Source organism: Cyrtonyx montezumae, unplaced genomic scaffold, assembly GCF_038088225.1.
Source record: "Cyrtonyx montezumae isolate F1298 unplaced genomic scaffold, pur_monq_1.0 scaffold_0, whole genome shotgun sequence".
NCBI lineage: Eukaryota > Metazoa > Chordata > Aves > Galliformes > Odontophoridae > Cyrtonyx > Cyrtonyx montezumae.
In genome coordinates, this window is record NW_027071824.1 from 35,638,582 (window position 1) to 35,660,826 (window position 22,245).

General features: G+C 39.3%; 1 protein-coding gene across 5 annotated transcripts in view; it reads right to left on the reverse strand.

Moving 5' to 3' along the window:
* IPCEF1 (interaction protein for cytohesin exchange factors 1) overlaps positions 1 to 12,312 on the reverse strand; it is a 64,345-nt gene extending 52,033 nt beyond the window's left edge. For 2 of the 5 annotated variants that reach the window (XM_065732484.1, XM_065732476.1), the window contains exon 1: positions 6,516 to 6,600. In XM_065732484.1, the coding sequence (XP_065588556.1) occupies positions 6,516 to 6,563 (48 nt within the window). In that variant the 5' untranslated portion in view covers positions 6,564 to 6,600. Of the gene's footprint in view, positions 1 to 6,515; positions 6,601 to 11,348 lie in introns of those variants that run through there. The other 3 variants (XM_065732518.1, XM_065732501.1, XM_065732493.1) reach the window with 3 other exon arrangements.
* Between the last annotated feature and the right edge of the window lie 9,933 nt (positions 12,313 to 22,245).

Sequence of the window (22,245 nt, forward strand, 5' to 3'; positions counted from 1 at the left end):
CATCACTGTCAAAACACAACTGAGTTACTACTTCAAAATGGGTGATGGTGCTTTTCAGGTACATGGGCACAATCAGAAACACCTCAGCAAGGAGACACAGCTCTGAGGGTGCTATCTGAATGTAGAATCTTGCACAATACCAGTGAACACTCTCTTTCTTGAGAAATCCATTACTCCCCATTCCTTAAAATCTGAAATTACACACAATACATTACATTCAGTAATGAGAATTGACTTGAAAGAAGTCTAAATAAGAGCAAGATAAGCTCCAAACTCAAGAGAACTTAACAAGCCAAAAAGACAACCTTAAATCCTATCAACTAACGTGAAAGTTTTGTTAAACTAAAATGATGACACCGTAACAATGACAACAGAATATTTTTCATCTTCAGGATATCATTAGTCCTGGTACTTCTCTTCCACAGAGTCTCAGAGAATACAAAGTTTTCATTGAATAAATCTGAAATCTTAAAAAACAATAAGCTTAACATAAGAGAATACACAGAAAAAGAAAAGGGGGGTTGGTGGCGGTGGGGTTTCATCCATAAACATAGATTTGATTAAACTGTATAGTGATTAAACAGTCTAAATAAACATTTCCAACTAGTATTTCTTCACAAATATATTTCCTTTTTGTCTTTCCTCCTGTCCAAATCTATACCCAAGATAGGATGACAAAAACATTAAGTGGATTCAAACTTTAATCACAGTCTTAGAATGGTTTGGGCTGGAAGGGACCTTTAAGATCACCTAGTTCCAAACCCCTGCTATAGGAAGGGACACCTCTCCCTAGACCAGGTTGCTCAAAGCCCCATCCAGCCTGGCCTTGAATACTCTCAGGGAGGGGGCATCTAAAACCTCTCTGGGCAACCTGTTCCAGTGTCTCACCACCCTCAGAGCATGGAATTTCTTCCTTATGTCTATTCTAAATCTGCCCTCTTCCAGTTTAAAGCTATTTCCCCTTGTCCTGTCACTACATGCACTTATAAAATAAGTTCCTCCCCAGCTTTCCTGTTGACCCCCTTCAGGCACTGGAAGGCCACTGTAAGGTCCTTCTCCTGGAGTCTTCTCTTCTTAGGGCTGATACCATAACTAAATTTCATTATGTCATTGTTTTAAAATATTTGTACTTCAAAATCTATTGAAGTATTTATATTTTGTAACTTGAAAACAACTGATCAATATTGTAAAACACAAATTCACAAGGTTAGAATAGTAAACACCCCAACCACAAGTATTAAGAAAAAGGAATGCTGAAAGGTTGAACTCAAGGTAGCCAAGACTGAAACTCCACAGGGTTTTGCAAGTCAGGTCAGTAGTTCTAATAGCTGTTTAGACTGGACATCAGTGAAAGTTCTGGCACATTTCATAAAGTTTTGCACATGCAACCAGTATGTTCATACTGAATGACTTCATTAAAATTGAAAGAAGGTGCGAGAAACAGTGGAGAAAAGATAAGAGATTTTAACTGAGCAACCAGTATCCATACACTGCAGACAGCAATAAAGGGCCCAAATGTAATGCAGTGGAATATTTTATAAAGCAATGTAATGGACCAAAACAGGAACAAAATAATTTGGTGTGCTGAGTAGCTCTCTCTAAAGCAGTGCAAATGTTTCCATCAGGAGACAAACAGGCTAGCACACAACCATTATCTGAAAGTGGATCTTGTCAGAAATCATTAAAGTAGGGGAACTGGAGAAAACCCTATGGACTCAGGAATTAGCTGACAAAAGAACAAGATCTCTCTTCTGTTGTTGCAAAAACCTGACTTCAGAGTTCTTTTGCTGTCATCCACTCTTCCAGCTCCACAATGCATCTTCACTGGTAACTCAGTTTATTCTGCATACAGAGAACATATTCAGAATACAGACAATAGTGGAGAGCCTTGCATCCCCCTGCAATTGAGCATGCTATGCGACACTTCAGAGCACAGCTTCAATCTTAGTCTCAGCAGGAGGGAAAGTGCTTAAGTGCTCTGATTGTGTCCCTGGGTGCAATCCACAAGATTCCAGATAGAGACACAAGGCAAAAATCACACCTGAAAAGAACCCCCCCAGTGCATTAAATTGCTAGTACATAATTATAATAACACTTTCCGCTTCTCCATTCCACCCCCTTTACCTCCTTTCCCAATTTCCTATTTGTTCTTAACTGAAAAGATATTCAGCAACAAATTCTGGAAATGCAGTTTCCTCCTTAACACAAACATCTTCACACTGTTTCTTTCTGAGAAAATCTGACTATTTGACATCATATTTTTTCTCCTTGAAATCAAATAATTTGATTGTACTAGGAAGATACAGAAAGCTCACGCACACAAGCAAATTAGTATGTTTCTGATAAGACATATTAACTATGGAAGAGATTTAAGCTAAACTAAATTACCTAGCAGTAGCATTTGATTTAGATTAAGAGAAAATAAGCACAATTAACATGACTCAGCTCAATAAGTACTTTGATGTGATTTTAACCAAAAAGCTATTCCTAGAGGAAACTCATAGACTTCAACACACCGAAGAATGAGTTCTCCTGAGACCTTGCAAGAAGAAATGAGGATAACAAAGCAGCTACACAACGTACCAGATAAGAGAACTATGTAAGATCATTTACAGTTTTCCCACGCAAAATATTGTTAAAACAGCTTTTTTGGTGAATAGTTAGTAAAGAGGATTGCAACTTACTTATTTCCATTATAATAGACTGTGTGTGAGGTACTGTAGGAACACAGAGGAAAAGAGAAGGTAATTCTGCTCCCAGCAGCTTCCAGTCTGACAGGTTACCACAGGAAGTTACAAACAGAAGTCCTTAAACAAAGAAGCTGAGAAGAAAATTACCATTGCAGTGAGTTTCTAAGTTTATATGAGGAGGGGAAACTGTTTATGTCAAGACCAGAGAACTGGAGAGTTCAGTAAATGGAACATGAAATAATGACAACTTAGATGACAGTTTCTTTGTGGGTATGGAGAGTAAAGATAGTTGAAAGAGTGTGCAAAATTAACCATAGCTCGGAAATAAAGAAAGAAAACTGAAAAAAGCACTTGAAACATAATTTCATCATCAGAAGTGAGAGGATGCTTTAGCAGTTGATCATGCTCATTCCAGCTAAGGGCTGAGCCACAACATACCAGAGAGACAAGCCAAACTCTCTCAGAAAAAAAAGACAACTTTGCATTATAGGAGTAGATGTTCTCTGTAAGGATGGAGAATCCAAGCTGATCTTTGTGAACAAAATCACTCAAAGTGCAAAGGAGAAACGGATCAGAGGTCAGGATCTTTAGCAGACCAAAGACAATACTTTGGGTTATATCAGCATCTCCTGAAAGATAATTTGTTTGTCTCAAAAAACAGGTGGAGAAGCAATGGCCAACAGAATCACAGACAGTACAATTTTAAGTAGAGATTCTCAGAAAAATAATAAAATATAAGTGCCAGGATAAAATGATGACAGAAGGCAGAGGTTTTTTTGTTGATTGTATTTAATTAAAGAAATAAAAATAGACTAGTTGAGAAAAAGAAGAAAGATTAAAGGAAGTCTAAGGGAAAAGGAAGGTAGGGAAGATTAACTCTTCCCCAAATGGGGATGCCATATCTGCAGGTGAAGCAGTTGATGAAGGGGTGCTAGTAGGTGGAACAAGGCTATGCCACTTGGTTGATTTTTTTCTTCTTGGAAGCAATCAGCAAGACCTGTTTGAAGATGAAAAAGAAAAGTACATATAGACAACCAAGTACGACTTGGTTATGCCAGAGGCAGGGGATGAAGCTCAAGGAGAACAAACATGCTTCTATCAGAGAAATTCAGTCTATTCATGGAACATATCCAGAGATGCCCCACAGCAAAAGCAGAAGAAGCAGATGCTGGAGGGCAGCCAGACTGAAACTTGATGATAGGAAAGAAAAGGGAACAATTAGAGAGCAGAGGAGGCTGGAGAAGAGAAATATTTTTAGAAATGCATGTCACTGAGGCATAAACACATATAGATAGACACTCTGAGAATGACAGATAAATGAGCTATTTCTTTAACTGCATACATGGCTTTTCAGAAAAATTCTTAAAAGACAGAAACATGGCTGTGCTTCAACCAAGAGAGAAACTGAGATGCAGAAAGGGGTAATATACATATATTACACCTCAGTGACCATTTCCCTGCGCAGTGATTGTATAACCATACACATCATGATTTCATTAGCAGTAAGTGGTGCAGCAGGCAGGACCCTTTGTCCAGGCCCATAAATAGTACTAGCTACATTAGCCATAAGTAGTACTAGGAACCTTAGCAGATGGCTGAGTGATCCTTCAAAGACATCTTGCACAAAATAATGAAACTATTCAACCTGCCATTTACCAGCACAGCCCTCTGCAAGGCCCTCTGCATTACTGCTTCTATGTCCAGGGCCAACAGCAACTGAGAGTCTGCTCAAACCTCATCATGGCAAGCTGATCTGCAGCATGTTTCATGCCCATACCATTTATTAGAGGGAGTGCATAATGCTTCTTCTATACAGTTTCTTGTTGTGCTACCACTGCATTTTTATCCAAACCAATCCTCATCCCATTTTCTCACAATCAAGACACTATATACTTTTTTAGCACATATAGGAGTGAAGAAGAGGTGGACAAAAGGGTTAGGAGGGATCACTTTGCCACCTGGAATTAACAAGGATAAAATAGACCAGAGCAGCTTAACTGTCACTGAAGCTCTCTAGCCCATGTCAGCTCAATGCCTTCCCCAGTAGCCTGTATAGCAAACACACAGACAGTGGAGAGCATGTCCTGCTGAGCACGCAGTACCCTGCTACTGTACCCACTTGGGGAAACACTCACAACTGAGAAGCAAATGCTGCTTTCTGACCACTGGTCAGCCTTATAAGAAGTCAGATCTCCCAGAAAACACTGGGACAAGCAACAGGCAGCTTGCACAAGAAGCTCATGAGAACATTGGGAGCCTGATATAACTGGCTCATGCAATTTATGGAACAAAACAGAGCTTTCTGTCACCCTATTTCTTTCAGGATCCCATGCAGGTGCAGTCCTGGAGTACACATTTACAGGCAGTATACATTTTAATGTGCCATTTCACCCTTCCCTGCTATTAAATCAGGATGACTTATAAATGAAAAGCATATGCTGGAGCACTGTAGGTGAGTACCCCACTCCTGCTTTGAGGAGCAAACTGCTCTCTCTGAGGTGGCAGTGAGACAAAAAGCTGGGAAAAGTCAAAATGATGAAGCATTTGAAAGCAGAGAGATTCAAAACCTCTGATTGGAGGCACACGGCAGGACTGCCTCCTGCTCAAATGATGCGCACCCATATCACCAAAGTCAGCACCTAGAGAGGGGCACAGTTTCCTTACCAGAAAGACTCTAGAAACTGTAAAAAAAATCACCACAGAGGGGGAAGGTACAGAAAGAACATTTCATGAGAAGATGCCAAAACAGTTCCTCTCCCATTTATGAGTAGTTGCAAGTCATTAAAAAATGGAGTAACTAGCAGACAAAGAAATCCTATTGAATTGAATTGCAGCTCCTGAGCAGAGACAATAAGCCTCCTGAGAACTCCAGTTAATATAACTGACCTCAGTAATAAATAAATAAATAAATAAATAGATAGATAGATAAATAAATACATAAATAAAAAAGGTTCAACCCACACCCCAAAAATGACTTACTGGAAGCAAACAGGTAAGGAAATAATTAAATAAAGTGTTAATCTCAGCCTACACCAAAGGCACATTCTGTGCAGGAAAACTGGTGTCCGGAGACATAGTCAGTGTTTTGGGTTTTGTGCTTCAGGGCAAAGGACAGAGGATGGTAATTCCAAATGCCCTATTTTTCCTAGTGAGAGTAAACCTATTCACATATTACTTTTTTTGCATCTGTCTATGATAATGTATTCCAAAATCTTTTCATATTGAAAATAGAAGTCAACCTACCCGGTGTTGTCACTATAAGACATTACATTCTAGCCCTGTACTGCACAGTAAAGATTCTTAAAATGATACTAGCTTTGTACATCTTTAAGAATCTTTATCAGTAAAGGAACTACTGTTTCCATATTGCGTACTTCTCTTCACAAAGATCTGATTTACTTGATGCAATAATGACTTTGCTGTCACTCTGACCTTTGCTGGATCTTGTTGAAACATAACTGAATTGAACTTGTCCACAGTAGAAATTGTTCACATGCATCCTGACACTTGTCCTCACCCCACAAACAATCTTCACTGTAATTTCTGATGAATTCATCATGTTTAGGTAACCTATTTGCTTTTTTAAAATTAAAGCAGAGGAAAAGGGGAAGCATAAGATCTTTTACACAGCCATTTATAAAGAATAGCAATTACGTGCCAGTGTGAACTTCCCTTATTGTATCAAGTAAATGTTACTTCTCATCAACAACAACTGATGTTGGTTTTTTGTTTTTTTTTTCTTAAAAAGGATTAAAAAAAAAAAAAACCTAGTTAGAAATAAGTACATTCACCACTTAAAAGGAAAGAAAGTAGCCACAGCCTTACCAACAGGGAATTCTGACGAAGAGCCACACTTGTCCTGTCAACTCCCATCCCTCACAAAGCAGAGAGGAAACTCTTACAGGAATTGGTTGCAAAGCTGAAATTGCCCAAGAGGAAACTGGTGTGTCTTTTACAAGTCATGACTATGCAAACCACAAGCTAGGCATCAAAGTAAGCACTAAAAGCCATGCCTGTCAGAGCCATTAACACTGGAACCACGCTAGGTAGAAATGGAATGGAGGATGGAATGAAAAAGTTAGAAATATTTTCAGTTAGCTAGTTTTAAATATTTTGTTTCACAAATAGATATTGGTTAAAAGCTTTGGATCAAACATTTCTGAGAAGAGGCTCTGAGTGGACTGTGGGAGACAGGAGAACATGGCGTAGGTGCTCTGTAACAAATCCCACTGTGCTAGTCAGTAGAGACTCAGTAGCTGACCCATTCCCCAGGTGCCCCTTCAGCCTTGTTCTCCCAGGGGTCCTCCAGGAGAGGAGAACCCTGTACCCAGAGGTGCCGAGGGCACAGGGTGGCCCAAGCCCAGACATGCTGAGAAACCCTCAGGACAAAAGAAAGGTTGGGCATGAAGCACAACCGGTTCTTCTTTTCTGGGTCACCTACAAGGTGTGTCCCAGGAAACAGCATCCAAATAGGGATGGGGCTGACACCAAGGTCTGCAGAAGAGCACATGGTTATAACAGTTTTGCACCAATTATTTTTATTTCCTATTTTCCCTTTATGAGTACCTGATGCACTGACAAATCAAAATGAACAACCCTACCAAAAAAATATGGGGCAGCTGCTTCTGTAAGTTAGATTTTTATTAGTCCTGGGAGACAAAGAAAATAATCAGGACCTACAGATCAGGATGCTTTTTTGTCTTTCCACGCCTATGCATTCAATAGTTTCAGTCATTGATATGTAGACTTCCAGAATGAATCAACAATTAACTGTAGCACACACACACACACACACACAAAAAGTAATTCCTCTCGTTACCTATTTCACGTATTGAATTGGTCTAGAATGACAGAATGTATACTGTTAAGTTTTCAAAGCGATGAACGTTGTTAGAAATAAGGTAGACTGTCTCATGCTTTGAAGTAAATTTCCTTTCTACTCTCTAAAATATTACAGACATGTTTCTTCAAAGCAGCACAGAGCTCTGCTGTCTAGGGATGCCCAGGATTTCCTCAGATCTCTCTCTGCTGTAGCAGGCAAATTCCAGGGTCCACAGGGAGGTATAGGAACCACCCAGAGGTCTGACTGCTTTACTATTCAACACGGTGAAATTACAGTGCCACCTGTAGGAAACCCCTAAGAAATTTAATTTGGGCCTTGCTAATGCCTCAAATGCCAGTTGTTATAATTATAAGGCTTTCTAGTAGTCTTGGCAAAAGCATAAGTAGATAGAAAATAGATGAGTCATGTCAGTCTATAGGGAGTAACTTGAAAGCATGGTTCACACTGGGCAACATGCACTGCTTTCAATACACCCCCAGTATATACCCAGACAAAGATATTTTGCCACAAAGATTAATTTTTTGTGGGATGAGAACATACCAAAGCAACTAGCTCATTGACTATCCACCTTAAAACCTTGTGCCTCCCTAGCCAAAAGAGAACTGCCATATTTTCAATAGCATCCAGCCAATGCACCAATCACAAATGCACAAATCTTAGGAAAGCTTCCACTAAGGCTGCAAGCATTCTGTCTCTTTCTTTAATCCCCTCTACAAAGCACAAATAAATCATTTTGCTTTAAATCTACTTTTTAGCTGTCAACTGTATAACCATATGCATTACATACTTTTGTGACTGATATTTTCATTATATGCATACGGTACTTTGCTTCAACTTTGGGAAGCACTAGTTAATCCTTCAGAATACACTAATAAACTTTATTTTTTTCTCTCTCTTTTCTTTGCGGTTTACCACTCATTTTCCAATTTTTCTAACACAAAACAGCTAAGATGATGTCTGTAAAAACTTCTCTCCAATGTATCATGTGAAGATACACAGTGAGACAAAGTTAAGTGTATGAATTTTTGCTGCTAAATTTCCATTAATAACATTTGAAGTGGAAAATACTCAACTGATTAACTTAATGGTTCTGTTGCTGAAAACATCAACTTAAAAGAGGAGTGGAACATGTTCAAAGACAGCTTCTTCTTAAGGTGGAACTGTAGTCAAAAGCAGAACAAAATGTTCAGACGAACAAGGGAGGGAATGGTAAGTAACATAATCAGTGTAGGAATGCTTTTGTGTGAATCAAAGACACAGCCCTCTGTAGAATACAATGTAAAATAATCTTCACCAATATATAATGGAAAAAAATATTGTGAGACTAAACTTCAGTGAAGAGAGTGATCAAGAATTGTCAGAAAAAAAGTCTTGTATCAAAATGAACTTAAAAATCAACAGTGCTTTGTAATGTGGAACAACTGATAAGAGATTTAACAAATATTTTTAAAATATCATTTAGACTGGGAAATACATCTCTTTCCTAATCATATGAAATTAAAAGCAAAGGAGGCAGAGGAAGGAACAAACAGTTAAAGGTGATGAGCAAGATGGACTGAAGGAAGGGGATTTTGGCATAGTTTGAAAAATCATCATTGCAGTAAACTGAGTGTGAAAGTTGGTGCAGAATTGAAGTTATTACTCTGTGAAGCAGAGAAAACACTGAATTACTGTGTACATTTGTGTACACAAGTAATGTTATTTCCATGAAAAGTTTGGTTGACATAAACATGGCATAGGAAATTTTTAGTAGTAGTAATAGTAGCTTCTTACAAAGTGGTGATGAAGAGACTGTGATTACTATCACTAACTGTGTTGCACGTCACAGGAAGAAATAGTTCAAGAGGTTGAGTAACACAAAGAGTTAAAAAGCGATGCAGAAAATTGTGCATGCATATGTTGAAGAAATCATTAGGCTACTGTCTGAGGGAGTGGGGGAGACTGAGGCAGATGGGAGATTTCTAGAATCCTGGGACCCATGGCGAGTCCCATGCCAATATGAATATAAGGACACACAAAAACTTGAAAAGGGCATTATGTAGGAATTCCCAATTCTCATTAATCTGGCAACCTCCTTGTGAAGAAATGAAGGATTGAAGAAGCAGAATGACCAAAATTGTGTGTGCCAGGAACATGGGGGCAGTCCACAGATTAATCTACTTCTCTTCCTGCAGCAGATTTCAAATTTGTTTGATTAGGATATTGCATAGGGGAAACGTTCACCATGCTGAGAATTCAAGATGTGGTACTTTTATTTTTCTCTTTGGGAAGAGCAGCAAAGGAATCAGGAAATAAAAGTGACCCAAGTAACAGATTATTTGCAATAGAACCTCATTAGATACTGTATCTTTTTCATTAAAATTACTCTGTCAAATTCTGTTTCTTACCAGGTAGGAAAATAAGGTATAATTTTAGCCTTCCTTTGCCTATTCAGCCAAGTATATGATGAATGTACAAAAAGGTACAGGAAAGTCACAGAAAGCAGATTACATCTCTCTTATTAAAATATACACATATATATTGGTTGTGTGATGTCTGCCTCAGGCTTGAGACCACAAGTGGGAAGAGATGTGTCTCTGTCAAGTAGTATGATTCATACTTGCCATACCCAACTGTTACCTGCAAACCAGTTGTTGCTAGTGCTTAACATCTATGACAGAAAGCTACCAACTCCCACCACCAAGAAGCTTTCCTCCCAAGCAGTAAACTTCTGTGAAGGTTTTTTTTCTATTTTAACTAGTTCTATAACAAAGAGAATTTGAAGCTGAGAGAACTAGGAAGCCCTTGAGCACTCGTGCTGAGAGAACAGTGAGATATCACGCATATCACTCCAGCTTTCTATTCCTCTCTCTCCAGGACGACATCAATATTGCGGGGGTATGATTTTGCAGAATTACAGGGAAATGGGAAATCATCTGTGTATTTACTTCTAACTTTGAGAATAAAATGCTGATGGACTCCAAAGGACTTGCTGACTTTGAGGGAGAAACAAGCATTGAGAAGCTCCTACCCAGCTCTGGCACTGGCTCACCTCTTGCCTATAAACCGACACTTCCACATCTCTACCTCCCACTTCTAAGGGCAGCATACAGTAATCACCTACATTAGAAGAATGTTAAAAAATTCACTAATACCTCTGAAGTGTTTGGAGTTCCCCAAAATAAATGTTTCACAGGAGGTCAGTATATTTTCTGCATTCTTAATGACACCATTATTGGAAAAGAGAAACAGAACAGTTTCCAGAAAAGTGACCAGAGAATTGTTTAAGTGACTCGAAAACAGATGGTTGCCAAAGTTAAACATTATACAATGGTTTTATTGCAGCACTATACTAATCAAGGAGTTTAGCATATGTACAAATTTCTAAATCCTACTTTTTGCTTCAAAGTCATTTCTTGCACAATGCACAACTTTATGGCACCACTTTCCTTTCATCCTTGATAAATAGCCTCCTGCAGTTGCAGTATTAATATTTCAGCTGAACAGAAAGAAAAAGTAACAATGATATATAAATTTTCATTCTAAAAAATTAGGGATAAGAGGGGATTTGTTGGATGTAATGCAACAAATGTAATAATTCCTCGAGAGGGGAATAAAAGGAAAAATTAACCAACAGAATACATACTATAAAGTTGTACTCTGAAATTCCTAAGGCTAGCACATCTATATTATTGTAAAGAACACAGAAGAAGAATGTTTCATCCCAAGTGTAAGATCAACAAATACATAAAATGCCAGTGTGATTATTTATCATCATATTTAACAGTTTGCCAGCAATTTATCAATAAATAATAAGCAACTTGGATGTAACTCACCCAGAGTGCACTGAATTCCATCATCCTTAGGGATCTGCTGCACTTAAAAGGCAAATACTGTCCTTAAACAGCTAAATGAAACATAAAGCCTATTCATTGTGTTAAAGATCTTAACTTGCAAAAAGTTCTTTTATGAAATAGCAGCAAGAAAAGGCTGACCTACTGCCATATTTTTGCTTGCACACTGATTTCTCAAGTAATTGCTTTTAGAAATGGTACTGTCCCTTGGTGTAAACACACCATCTCTATAATTTAGACTGATTGAATCAAATTCAAATCTTACACTTTTTGTGAGTTGTTATGAGCCAGCTGCTAAGCCCCCAGACTCTCAGGCAAATGGTGTCACGCAGCAGTGCCAACGTGTTTACCAGGAAGTGCTCCGACCTCAGATGCGTGCTTGCTTCTCACTGGCATTTTGCGCTGAGGCTGCAGAGCAGTTGCAATTGCTACTTCCTCTTTCTCTCTCCTACACCCCCACAGCAGTCATCCCCAGCACAGCAACACATCTATCAGCATGGGAAGGGTGAATGTTGCTTCCCAAGTCACTCTTCCTATCTTGCTACAACTTTTAACATTCCTCCACTCTCTCACCCTATCTACGTTTTTCATCACCAACAGCCAGTCATATTAAGGTAAGATAAGAAAATTAAAGCACTTTGTGATACATCATCATAAATGTTTGAGTCACTGTGGTCTAGTGATTAGTCTCCCTCTCTATTTTACATAAGCTTCTTATGCTAGTATTTAAGCAGTAAGATTCAAAAAAACTTGCTTTTTTTTTTTAAATATTACTAATTGATTCTTCTCTAGATTCACATGTGCCTCGGTATGGCACTTCACCGTGGTACTACATCTGCAGATCTCCAAACTACTTGAGGAATACAGCTCAGCGTTGAGCCAATTGTATAAAGTTAGGACAAGATTGTACCCTGGTGGTTAAACTGAACAAGCAAGGTAAAAATAAAACAAAAACAACAACAACAACAAAACAACCAAGAACTTGTGTTGTAACTCTACCAGCACTTCCATACTGCTAATGATACCAAATCAGTGCAGGAACACAGAAACCTTCCCATTCAGGCACACTGAAGATATCACACTGGTTTCTGCATAGTGAGAGGGGAGCAACTGTTTAACCAACTCTCAAAAAAGCCCTCCAAATCTTCCTTGATTAAGGAGACAATGTTTTCTACACTATTGTTAACTCATTCATTTTCGTCACCACCAGCAGAAATGTATATTCCTTTTGTACCGTAATGGACCGTTCTTTGGGCAAGCTCATCTGAAAGCAGCAATTCAAAGAGAAGACAAAGAGCCCATCCACTGCTGTCCACCCGCGCAGCCATCATGACTCAGTGCTGTTCCTACACACTGTCCCCGACATTTCAAACAGGGCTCAAAGCTCTTCCATCCCACCACCACTCCTACAGAACCATTCTACCACTAGAAACAACTGCTGAGACCCAAATACCTCATGACGCAAGGCTTTGGGCATAACAGCACTTCAGCAAACACATCCAGATCACCTTACATATTTCAGTTTCACTAGTTGCTGTTTTTTGTCTAATCAGAAAAGAGACAGTGGGATCAAAAGAGACACCATGAGCCAGGCACCTGGTGCAGCTGGATGCTACAGCATGGCTCTGCAAGGATTACAAGCAGCAATTACAAACAGCACAGGAAGGTAGAGAAGGCCCTTCTGCAATTCTCTATGACATCAGCATGATTGCCAGAATTAAAACAAATTTCCTTGAACATTGTCAAGTCCATGCTAGTCCATGCTGACTGAGAAGAAGACTGAGAAACAGATTTCATTCCCAACACTTTCTTTTGTAGAAACTTGGTTGCTATGTAAAAAGAAGTATGGATAATGTGAATGTTCCAAGGGGATGAAGGAGGTGAAGTATCTGTATCTTCAATAAAGAAATGAAGAAAACAGATCCTATGGGTTTGAGTTTTTATGTGTGTTTTGGTTTTGGATTGTTTGTTGGTGTTTTTTTTTCTTCCTTCCTAAATTAGTCACATGCCAGGTTTGAAAAGGAAATAAAAACAGTTTTTTAGTCTAACTTCTGATTTGGATGAGAGCCAAAGTAATCCCAAACCCACTCTTTGACAGTGGCCAACAGCAGGTGACAAAGCAGAGAGCAAAGGAGCAAAGAAAAACACAAAGAGAGAACTTTAGCACAGCTTTGCTGTGTATAACAACTCTCAACTGCCTCTCTTTCCATTAAATTATACTTCTTGCTTTTTGGAAAGATTTCTACATTTAGCAAAAGAAAATTGATACCAAGTCCCCAAATTTAATTATGTGGAGCGCAAAAAAAAGTATTTACATTTTATTTAAACATGCTGTTTGCTTTTCTTTAATTAGGTGGAATATGTTAATTTTCATGTGAGGAAAATTGAACATTCATAGCCAGAAAACCTTCTCTGTGCCTGTCATAACTGGCAGTCCTTTATCAAATTACATCTCAGTCCTCTTTTTGAAACTGAGTAGTCCCAGTGCACTAAAACTCTAGCTCCTCTTTTCTGTACCTTGTTTCTGACCTTTGTTTCCTATATTTTAATTAGTTGTTAACCCACAAAAGACACTTCTCTTATCTTGTGGCTGACTAGCCACCACAAACCTTTTTGCAATATCTCTGCTTGATATGTCTGGAAATCCAAGTCTGCTGTATTTATGTGTACATCAGCAAGTAGTGCAATAGGACAGTGAGTCTGTAGAGTAAATTAAAAGTCAAGGATCTGACAAGTATTGCTGATGAGTAGTAGCCATAGTCTCAAGTACTGACCAGCACTACACTCCTGGAGCACACCTAGTTTAATTTTATTCAAAGGATACTATCACTGAATGATGTTAGATTGGTCTATTGTGTGAAACCATTTCTCTTTGCAGCCTTCTCTTCTCCAGCCTGAACAAACTCAGTTCCCTCAGCTTGTCTTTGCAGGCTCCAGACCTCTGATCATCTTCATGGCCTTCCTCTGGACCCTCTCCAACAGTTCCACATCTTTCTCAGACAGTATTTCAGTTTGAGATACTTCCACCAATTTCGCCCACACACAAAAAAATTCCTCTAGGAAAATTTACTATAAGGGTTCATTTAACATTTTTTCTTATGGCCTGGTGATCTCTTCCTATCCACCCCTTACAGACCTTTGAAGGAAAATATTGATTAAATGCTGTTTGTTCTCTCGGAAATTCCAAACGGGAAGATTAATAAATAATAATAACAATAATAAAAACAAGAACAGCAATGACATGATCCTGGATCAAGGCTTGGAGCACAGCTCACCCTGCAGCAGGTGAGGGTCTGGGCCCTACTCATCTGGGAAGAAGTGCCATGCCCCGGCTACATGCACAAAAGCTGCTCTCCTATTATTCAAAGCTACTTGTTTAATACATATTATGTATGCACACATATTAAACATATATTTGTGCAGTGGTATTCTTACAAAAATCTTTCTACCCCTTCCCTTAGGCTGTCTGACAGAAATACAGAATCCCAGCTCAAGATTTCTCTCTAGTCTAAGCCCACATAAAAATTTGAACCAGCATGTGACCCTCCAGCCATGCAGCATGTAACTATTAGATCCTCTCTGTACCATGGAAGATGCACACTGATAGCACACATCCTGTTCCAGCCACTGCATCATGGAATAGTGATGTTTTAAAGAAGTCATTCTCAAGACATGACAGCTGGCAGAGTGACCTCCTAGAAAAGAGAAAAAGGGACAACAAGGACCTACGTTTTTGTGCAGTGCTAACATTGTGGAGAGCTCAGGTTTCAGTGAGAGGCTCCCTTGAACCTTTGATACTCAGGGCATAGGTAAGGACAGTAAGGCCCTAATGAGACATCTAGCTTCTGTGCATAAACTCCATGTAACGAAAGCAAAGTAGAAGATGGTCATGCTGGAACAGCATTCAGTTGTTTAAAATATCCCATTAACAGTAGTCAGCTTAGTTATTTAGATGTCCTTTCCCAAACTTGACTTATCACACACAGGGAAAAACAAAATCAACACCCAACAAAATATATTTTCAGAAATAAGTAGAAAGATATTTTGAATGTCCCACAAACAAGTAAACCAAAATCTGTAGAAGAGAACAGAATTTTCTCAGCATTACAATCCAGCAAAGCCTCTACCTCCTGCAGCAGCCTACTCAGCCTTCTGCAGCAGCAGAAGACAACTGTAAATTTACCTTTCCTTCTGAGAGACCACACAATGGAGGTAGGCAGAGGAAACATCACAAATAGCTAATCATGTACCTCTTCTTACACAACTTGTCTGTACCTCAGATTAAACCATTTACTTCCTCTTATTCAGTAAGGCATTCTAATCCAAGAATTGAACAGAAATAAGATTAAGACCCTGACAGTTTCTTTTTCTGTAGAAACGGAGTCACTCTAAAAGATCAAAGTGGTAACTAAAAACCTTGGAAGAAAATTAGAAGTTATTTTGGACAGAGAAACCAGATGTTTTTCTCAGTGTTTTTAGTACTCTTCATTAAATACAATTCTGATTAATTTTCTGCGGGCACAAGAACCAAATCAAGCAAAGGTAATTTCAGTGACCAGATAGCTAGTAGATGTCCCACCATGTACTAGTGATTGAAAACACTAAACAGTTTAGAGACTGACAGCAGAGAAGATAGCCTATAAGGATGAGAGCGTTACTTTACCACTTAGGAGCTTCCATTCCTGAACTCGCTTTGCAGTTCTGAGCAAACTCAGCTGACCTCCATTTCAGTTCCCTTTATCACCCAGTGCAACAGAGATTCTTTCCCACGTATGGAAACATTGTGAAGAACAAATGTAAATCCACTGAACGATATGAGGAACTTGGGCTCCCCAGCTGTTGTGAGTGCAGCCTCCAGGCACCAACAAGAGCAAGTATGTGCTATTAGACCCCAACAGAAGCCATCCACCACACTAGTATCAGCATTTAACCTTTCCACCAGATAAACTAAAAAGAGGCAAACACCACTAATTGCTGACTGAACTCTCATGATTTTAAGTTAGTAAAAATCAGAGCCACAGTTACTATTACACAGAAGTGAGCTCTCAGTGTGAGACCAGAAGGCATCTTCTCAAATAAGTCCCTTTGGTCCAGGTGGTACCTGTGCTCCAGTTGCCACAAGCCGCTATGTAATAGCATTAATACAAATTTACTCCTGACAGTAATTTTCCTTAGGGTTTTATGCAGTGTCCACTTAACAACCTCTGACTGCAGAGCCCAAGGACAAATGTAAACATCCCAAATGTACCGATTCTTCTTCTTTAATAAATGAGTTTCCCACACCAATTCAACAGCTTCCAAGCCTTTACAGAATAAATTTATGTTCCCTTTCTAGAGAAGCCAGGTAGCACAGCCCAGCCCGCATGTTCCAATTCTACTTTCACAACATGCTGTCTCAAGAAAAAATTTGCATTTCTCCCCCTCCACAACCTCCCATTTATTAATTTCAGACATAGTTAGATAATAAGGGAGTTTCCCCAACTCACCTACTGCACTCTCTTCTTTTCCCTTACATCCTCTGAGTTGATGGAGCAAGAGATGTGGATGAAGCCCCAGGAAGCCTGTGTGAGGAAGAACACCAGTCCTTACTCTGTGCTTGCCAGCAGTGATGCAGAGCTCCCAGACCCAGCTGAGAGATTAGGCAAGAGCCAGACTGCCTCTACTGCCTGGGGATGTTCCGCACCACAGGCAATTATACTTCTGCTTGGCAATTCTCTTTAGAGAGTCAGAAGGAAAAGGCAACTCCAGACAGACACAGATGATGCTGTATTTTCTCTCTTCGGACCTAGCAGCATTCCCTTTCAAACTCTTCAGCTTAAAGGATTTTGTTTTACTTGCTGTCCTTCCTCCAGAGTCAGAAAATCCTTGATCTTAGAATTGACCAACTCCTTCCAAGCCCAGAGCATCTCAGTCCAGGTTGTGAGTGTGACAGATAAGCAGGGAGTTTGCACTAGGAGTTTGCTCTGTCACAGGCCAAGGGTGGGAGGACTGGAAGAGAACAGATGTACCAATGACTGTCTAAGACCTAGTGATGAGTAGCAAATGTCTTGGTGGTTTAATAAGTATCAGTTGTGTTTGCTCTAGCTCAAGTGTTGCAGAGTGCATCAGAAATTCAGATTTCCTATGGCTGCTTCCCAATTCAGCATTCATCAAATAGCCAACACCCTCAGCCAGGATCAAGGCCTCATCAGGGTAGATACCAGATAAGTACAGAAGGTGACATCATCCCATCCCAAAGACCTGGCAAAGATAAAGAGGGAGTTAGATGATAGTGTTGTTCCTGGAAGGAAAATAAACAAATCCAACCATGCCCCTTCTTGGCCTCTATCAAAATAATGATTATGTGAAGGGGAATGCTTAAAGCCTTGTCTGTGTGCAACATGTAAATAAAAATCAAGACTCAGAACAGGAAGATGTTTAGCAAAGTCTAAGCTCCTGCATGTACTAATCTTCCTGCCTTCTGATTACAGCCAAGAAAATGGCTTAGCATTTTTCTTCTTCTCTAATCTGATAGTCTTTTTAAATGTATTTTTCTTCCCTCCTATCTTTCCAGTTGGTTTTATTTATGTAGACACACAGTGTGGTAAATTTCAGACCTGTAATATGTGGCTTTCTGACTTGGGGATTATTCTAAAAGAGTTCTCATTTGGCTGTTACTCCAGCTAAATATTTACACACACACACCCCGTGAATAGCATTTACTTATGTGCATGGGAAAGGGTTCTGCATAGTTCACATAATTTTTCAGAGTGGACATGTGTTTCCGATCATTACAGCACATTGAAAATATGTGCCTACCAAACACATTTTAAATGTATTTATACAAAACAGTATGTGGTTACCCTTGAGGTGTTTTCTATATATAGAAAAGCTGAAGCTTAGACTTCCTGTTCCCATTTTCTCCTTTGGAATCTCCTCTCATTATTCATTGTATCCAGCTTTCCATTAAGATCCAGTTGTACATTATTTTGCGCTGGCATTGAATCAACTCAGACGTGAATTCTGATAATACACATATGTGTGATAAAGCACAAGACTACTCCCTTAAGAGACATCTGGACTCTCATTTTTTACTTGGTTCAACAGCATTGGTTGTGCAGGAGTGAGTATTATCCTTCTGCTCAGTATCTTACTGAGAAATCACAGCTGAAAGTTCCTCAGTCTATCAAAAAGAGGTATAACTATGCATGACTGTCAATGTCTGTTGACATCGTATTTATCATATCATAAATTTAAAATCTTTTTTTCCTCAAAAAAATGAATAAATAAATTTAATCTTGTCCACCATAGGGTTTTTAACAGTCATTTTTACTACAAAGCCCTTCTTATCATTTTGTTTCAGCTTGTGGATGAGGCCAAAAAGTCTTTCTGAAAGTTATTCCTGATGGCAAACCCCGAAGGTATTTCTTTATAACAAGCTTCGCACCCTAACCACACAATAGGCTACATGCAGCCTGGCTGTCAAAGGTCAGTCAAACTACTAAACTACTAAAGAAATACAAAATATGTATGACCATAGCCTGAGGATATCAACACATTAAAAACAGATGAGATTTAACAAAGTATCCCTTGGTAGAGCCTTTGGACTAATCTTATGAACTCTAGTTGTCCTCTAGAAGTCAGTAAGGCTACATAAATGTGTTTACACACTTACAAAAGCTTACAGGACCAAGGTCTCAATTAGTAGATGCCATAAGCCTTATTATATTATCCAGATTTACGAAAGATTATCTATTCAACTTCACATGGTAATGTTTATTTCTCACTGTTATTATACTGAGTGGATTTTTGCTTGTGTTCTTTGTATGAATATCTGCATTCATCCACAAGGACAATAAATCAGCTTTTGTATGGGAACTGCTGAATCACGGCCTGAACCACTGATTGGTCACCTGAGGTGAGCACTGAGTCAGCCATGGGGGCACAGGTGAAGGTGATATACCTGTGTGATTGGAAGGGGTAGAGCCTGGCTCCACCTCTCCCAAACCCCATTTAAGGGCTGACCACCACCAGGGAAGGATCTCTTCTTGGAGATCCCTTCCACATGGAGTCCCCTGCAAGCCTTGTCATTCTGAAGGTGAGCCATCTTCTCTTTTGTATTATTTGTATCCTATCTATATAGAACTACTCAAAATATACCATCATTTATACTATTTCTTTGCGGAGTATACTATTTCTTTTCTTTTTTCTTCAGGCTAGCATCATAGGCATAGTGCCAAAGGGCACCAATGTCAGAAAGATCACTTGGTGTCAGTGTCAGAGAAGTAAGGAAGCCTAAGTTTCAGCCTCTGTGCTGGCTTCCCATACATTAATAAGGTGTTGTGTTGTTGAACCTTGCACACATAAAACAGGTTTTGGTGTGGGGTGCCTTCTTTGCTGTAGTTTACAGATCATCAAGGATCTCCAGCAACAGCCAGTGCCCCTGGCACACTGCATGTACAGTTGCTGAATTACCCAACAGACACTCCAGTCACAGTCCTTTCCCTGCCATAGCAAAAAGGAGGTACTACAAAGAGCAGGGCCACAAATGAGATGCAACTCTATGAGGAAAGGCTGAGAGAACTAGCTCTTAGCCTAAAGAGGAGATTCAAGGTGTTCTTATGTACATATGCAAACATCTGAAGAGAAGGTGAGGTGAAGACAGAGTCAGGCTTATTTGAGTGGTATTCAGTGCCAGGAAAAGAGGCAATGAGCACAAACTGAAACACAGGAGGTTCTCTCTGAAATGTCAGGAAATGCGTCTGTATTGTGTGGATGATAGAGCACAGGTTTTCCAGAAAGGCTGTGGAATGTCCTCCTTGGACATTTCATAAGCCACAGTGGGGCTGGACCAGATAGACTCAGAAGTCCCTCCCAACCTCAACCAGTTAGTGCAAGAATTGTCACAATCTCCAGCCATGCAAACAGGGACTGTCAGCTGCTGCAACCATTTCTTGGAAAGGGAAGAGCCCAGCAAAGATCTATGGACATAGGGAGGACAAACAACTAACCCTCCTGTAGCCAAGCTCTGGAGTAGACCCCCTCTTATCCACTGTCTCTCATTACAGACTCAAACAAGGAATTATTTGGGGTGAGAGTTTTGTTACCTTAAATACATACTGTGTGTGAGACTTGTTTTAAGTTCGGACTGGAAAAATCAGATGATTTGTCGTGAAGTTTTATCCTAATCTGCAAAATTCATTGGAAAAAATAAGCAGAAATTTTGAGTCAAACTGTGCCTAGTTCAACTAATTCTTGTAAGCCCATAATTTGATTTGCTGTCTGATAATTACAACTTTAATCCAAAATATTCTTTTTTTCTATTCATTCTGATTAGGATTTCTTGAGAGATGAATGCATTGTAAAGACAAAAAAAAATTGAAATGAAAGATTTTTTTTTTAAAAGGTTAAATGGCGCCTGATAGTCTGCAATTTGTCAAGTTAGGCAAACAAGGGAGGGGGGGAAAGAAACTCTGCCTTGTAAATAAGGCAATTGCAAATCTAGTTTCTACTATCTGGAACAGAGCCAGGACCTAGGAGTGGAGGACTGAGAGGAAAATAAGTTGTAAATTCCTCCAAGGTAAAGTTCCTGTTTAAAATGCAAAGAATACCAGTTTAAGGAAGGTCGTGAAGTCACAACAGGCTTTTTTTGAAGTTCAACTTTAAAAGTCAATCTGACCCCTTTTTAAAAGCAGAGACAGACACAGCTGCACTCAGAGAAAAAGAACAGCAATGATTAACGTGATGCTTCACACTGCAAGTTTTTAGTCAGCCAATGGGACAGCGAAGGGAACCACAAAAAACATTTTCAGGATTCCTTCCTGGCATCATAATCTCAATGACTGAAAATTTATTGTACATTCTCAGTTCAAAGGGAAGGGTAAAAAAAAAGCAAGAGAAATCTCTCTTTCATACAGGCATAAAGTTGCATCTCACGTGTAACTTGCACCAAGAGTTTGACTTGAGCCTGACTTTTTTTCTTTTTGTGTTGAGAGGAGTTGCTGTGCTGACAGGGAAACATGGCAACTGGAAGATCTGTGTGTTGAATTTACAACTATATGCTCTCCGGGAGAGGTGTAGCAAGAGCTGACAAGTCCTGCAATTTCATCTCTAAGAACTCACTGCAGAGTAGTTTGTAGTATAAATTTGAGCAGGATTAAAAAAATATGGGTATACAAACACCCACGAACATACACATGTAAATGCACTCATACTGCTCAGCAAGTTCCACTTAAACTAAGAAGCCAGACTGGAAAGTTCACTTGATCCTTCATATTTTATTGATAAAGCAAGTAGACAGTGGGTATGCTGACTTGCAGATGGTAAATAGAGGCACTACGTAGTGCCTCTATAAACCAAGAAGAAAATCATTCCTTCTCCTGATTTTTTTTAATTGAAGGTTAGTTGATTTCTGGCACACTCCACTTTAAACAACTACTGGCACCAGAAACAAGAAGATATAATTTCATTAATGCATTCCTGTAGACCATCAAATAGTCATCACTTACATTGTCTAGATATATTGGCAAAGGTGATGAACATGCATGTATAAATAATAACATTCAATAATAACAGAAGAGGTGCCTGATCCTGCTTTCCAAGGGAAGTAGAAGATACCACCGTAACCAAAAGCATTAAAGATCTGGCTCTAACTTCCCAAAGCGCTCTCTCTTTGCAGCAGAACAAAGCCTTGACCATAGCACTTCATTTCTTCTCACCTTTTGCATAATGGTATATAGATGTAAAAGTGACTGTTATGTGTCAAATCTTGCCAAGTTATCTCCTTCATAGCAGAAGGCCTCATGCCAAATGTTCCTACCACTTTCTGTTACTCACAGTCAGAAAGGTGGCAGATTATCCACAGAAAACCTTTTTAAGAAAGTAGGCTCTTGGCAGAAAA